At 42.9% G+C, this 2,753-nt stretch overlaps 1 protein-coding gene across 1 annotated transcript in view; it reads left to right on the top strand.

Moving 5' to 3' along the window:
- The window catches only part of Brwd1 (bromodomain and WD repeat domain containing 1), a 90,491-nt gene that overhangs the window by 20,921 nt on the left and 66,817 nt on the right, over window positions 1-2,753 (top strand). The window contains exons 10-11 of the mRNA XM_021185517.2: window positions 996-1,066; window positions 1,873-1,973. Coding sequence (XP_021041176.1) covers window positions 996-1,066; window positions 1,873-1,973 — 172 coding nt within the window. The remainder of the gene's footprint in view (window positions 1-995; window positions 1,067-1,872; window positions 1,974-2,753) is intronic.

Genomic DNA, 2,753 nt, shown 5'->3' with positions numbered 1-2,753 from the left:
CAGGGTGCCAGTGAGTACTCAGTACCTAGTGTAGTGACTGCAGGGTGCCAGTGAGTACTCAGTACCTAGTGTAGTGACTGCAGGGTGCCAGTGAGGGAGTACTCGTAATACTATATTCAGTTTGTATAGAACTTGTAAAGATTTTTTTTTTTCAAGACAGGGTTTCTCTGTGTAGCCCTGCCTGTCCTGGAACTCATTATACAGGCTGCCCTCAAACTCAAATCTGCCTGCGCCTGCCTCTGCCTCCCGAGTGCTGGGATTAAAGGCACGTGACTGGCTGATTTAAAACTTGCTCTGCAGAGCAGGCTGGGCTCTAATTCACAGGGATGCACTTGCCCCTCTGGGATTAAAAGTTTGTGACATTGTGGCAGAAATTTATGAGTATGTCTTGACTTAAATTGGGAAATTTTATATATATTTGTTTTTGTTACCATGTTGGTGAACGAATCTTGAGATTATACGCACATAGCAAATGTTTTACTTGAATTTATAATGTACCCCAGCCTCCAACTTTTCAGTATTTTTGATGAAAATAGAAGATTGATACTGAGATGTATTTTGTCATACACGAGAAGGAGCTAGACTCTAAAACCCTTCCATTGACAAGGCATTCTCACAAAAGCATGTTGACATGGCTCACTTGGCTCTGTTACATTTATGTGGTGTTTGTTACTAAACTCAAGTTTGTCTAAGGCAAGCAAGCAGCCTACTAGTTGAGTTAGACCTCTAGCCCAAGGAGCTGCTAATGCTAATATGTTAGGCCTGAAACAATAGTTGGGGGCCAGTAATACGGCTCTTGGTGCAAACTCCTGCTCTGGAAACCAGATGACTGAGTTCCACCCTGTCGTGGTGGAGAAGACGACATTCCTGAAAGTGGTCCTCACCTCTGTGAGTGCATCATGGCACGTGTGCACGCCGTAATCATAGAAAAACCTCCAGTGCTCTAATTAAGTGTGTTATCATGTATTCTAAAGGCATATCATCTTCTTTTAAAGTCCACGACCCCTGAAGTTCACGGAAAAGCCAAGGCCTGGTGTTCAGATGCTGTGTTCTTCATTTAGTGTTGGTAAGATCATACTTGATGCTTGCTTTTCCTTAGTTTAATTTAGCATTTACTCAATCAGAAAGGTAGCTGATGACTCTGTTCTTCATATTACTAGCTGAACCTACAGTGGCTATTTTAATTTTTTCTGTACTTAATGTATATTTTCATGTAGATTTTTAAGTACTGGGTTTAAGGAAACAAAGACAAACTTCAGACCTTAGAGGTAGGCTTGACAAAGGAGGTGATGTGAAGCCACCACAGTCCCCTTCTTATCTAACAGTGCTCAGAGTCATTGATAATCAAGGAAGCTCATAAGCCATTCCATGTCCTGTGGCCACGTTTAGGACATTGTTTCTTACATTCTGTCTACCTACAGATTTGTTTATATTTAACACGGAATCTTGGTAAAATTATAGCCCTTAATCTTTTCTTGTCCAGTGGACTTGATTGGCAAATTTTGTAGATTAGGTCCAATGCAGTGTCCTCAGGAAGGGACCCTGTCACAGGTGAGCTCTACAGTGAAGCCTCTGCTCAGAGGCCGGGTCTGCTTGTCCCTGGGATTCAGGCACCGATGGATGCCCAGTGTGGTGCTGCCTCGGCTTGCTCAGTAGAACTGTGTGAGAGAGAGATAGGGAGTGTTCTTCGTAGGGCTAACTTCACCAAAGCCAAAGAGTTAGCTTTATAAACGTATCTAATGAGCTGGAGGATGGGTTTGTGGGGATGACCCTGATTTCCAGTAAGAGAGCTTTCTACTACATGTATGGAAGTATGTTTCGTTAGTGTATTTGTGCAAGCTACATATTTGAACCTTAACATTTTTATTTCAGGTGGTATGTTTTTAGCCACAGGTAGTACTGATCATGTAATCAGAATGTATTTTTTGGGATTCGAAGCACCTGAAAAAATCGCCGAGCTTGAAAGCCACACTGTAAGCATTTCTTTTTAAAATTCTGTAAATGGTTAATAATTCTATATTTCTAAGCTCAATTTTATTAATTTAGTTGGGTGGTTGTTGCTTAACAGATTACTTTTATTTTAAATAACATTTTTCCCTTGGGTTCTCTTGAGACAGGATATGGTCTTACTTTGTTGTAGTTCATGGAACTGTCAAACTCACCATTCTCCTGCCTCAGCCTATTGAATGCTAGGATCATAGCATTCTCTGCCCTACTTACTTACCATCTCTTTAAAAATGATGTGTGTGTGTGTGTGGGGGGGGGGTATGTGGGGTGCTTGGTGCACGTGTGTGAGTGTATTTGTGTGTGTGTCTGTGGCATGAATGGTGGTGTGGGTCTGTGGGGTGGGTGGAGTGTGGTCCACTTGGGTGCATGTGTCAGAGGTGGCCAGAGGAAGGAGGGTATTAGATCCCCTGGAGCTGGAGTTTCGGGCAATGTGGGTGGGCTCTCCCATAGAACAGTGTGTGCTCTAACTGAGGAGCTGCTCTGCCAGCTCTACCTACTCTACTTGTAGAGACAAATGATGACAGTTGGAGTTCACCTCTGACTGTCTATTCTATCTATGTAGTCTGTCTGTCTCTCTTTCTCTTTCACTCTATCTTTATCTTCTGTGAGAATTTTGTACATGTTTGTACATTTTTGGCCAGACAGTGATGGTGCATGCCTTTAACCCCAGCACTTGGGGGGAGGCAGAGGCTGGCTGATTTCTGAGTTTGAGGCCAGTCTGGTTTACAGAATGAGTTCCAGGACAG

The sequence above is a fragment of the Mus caroli genome, chromosome 16 (genome assembly GCF_900094665.2).
Source record: "Mus caroli chromosome 16, CAROLI_EIJ_v1.1, whole genome shotgun sequence".
In the NCBI taxonomy this organism is placed as follows: domain Eukaryota; kingdom Metazoa; phylum Chordata; class Mammalia; order Rodentia; family Muridae; genus Mus; species Mus caroli.
Note: the sequence above shows the minus strand (reverse complement) of the source record. Positions and strands in the feature narration are given on the sequence as shown.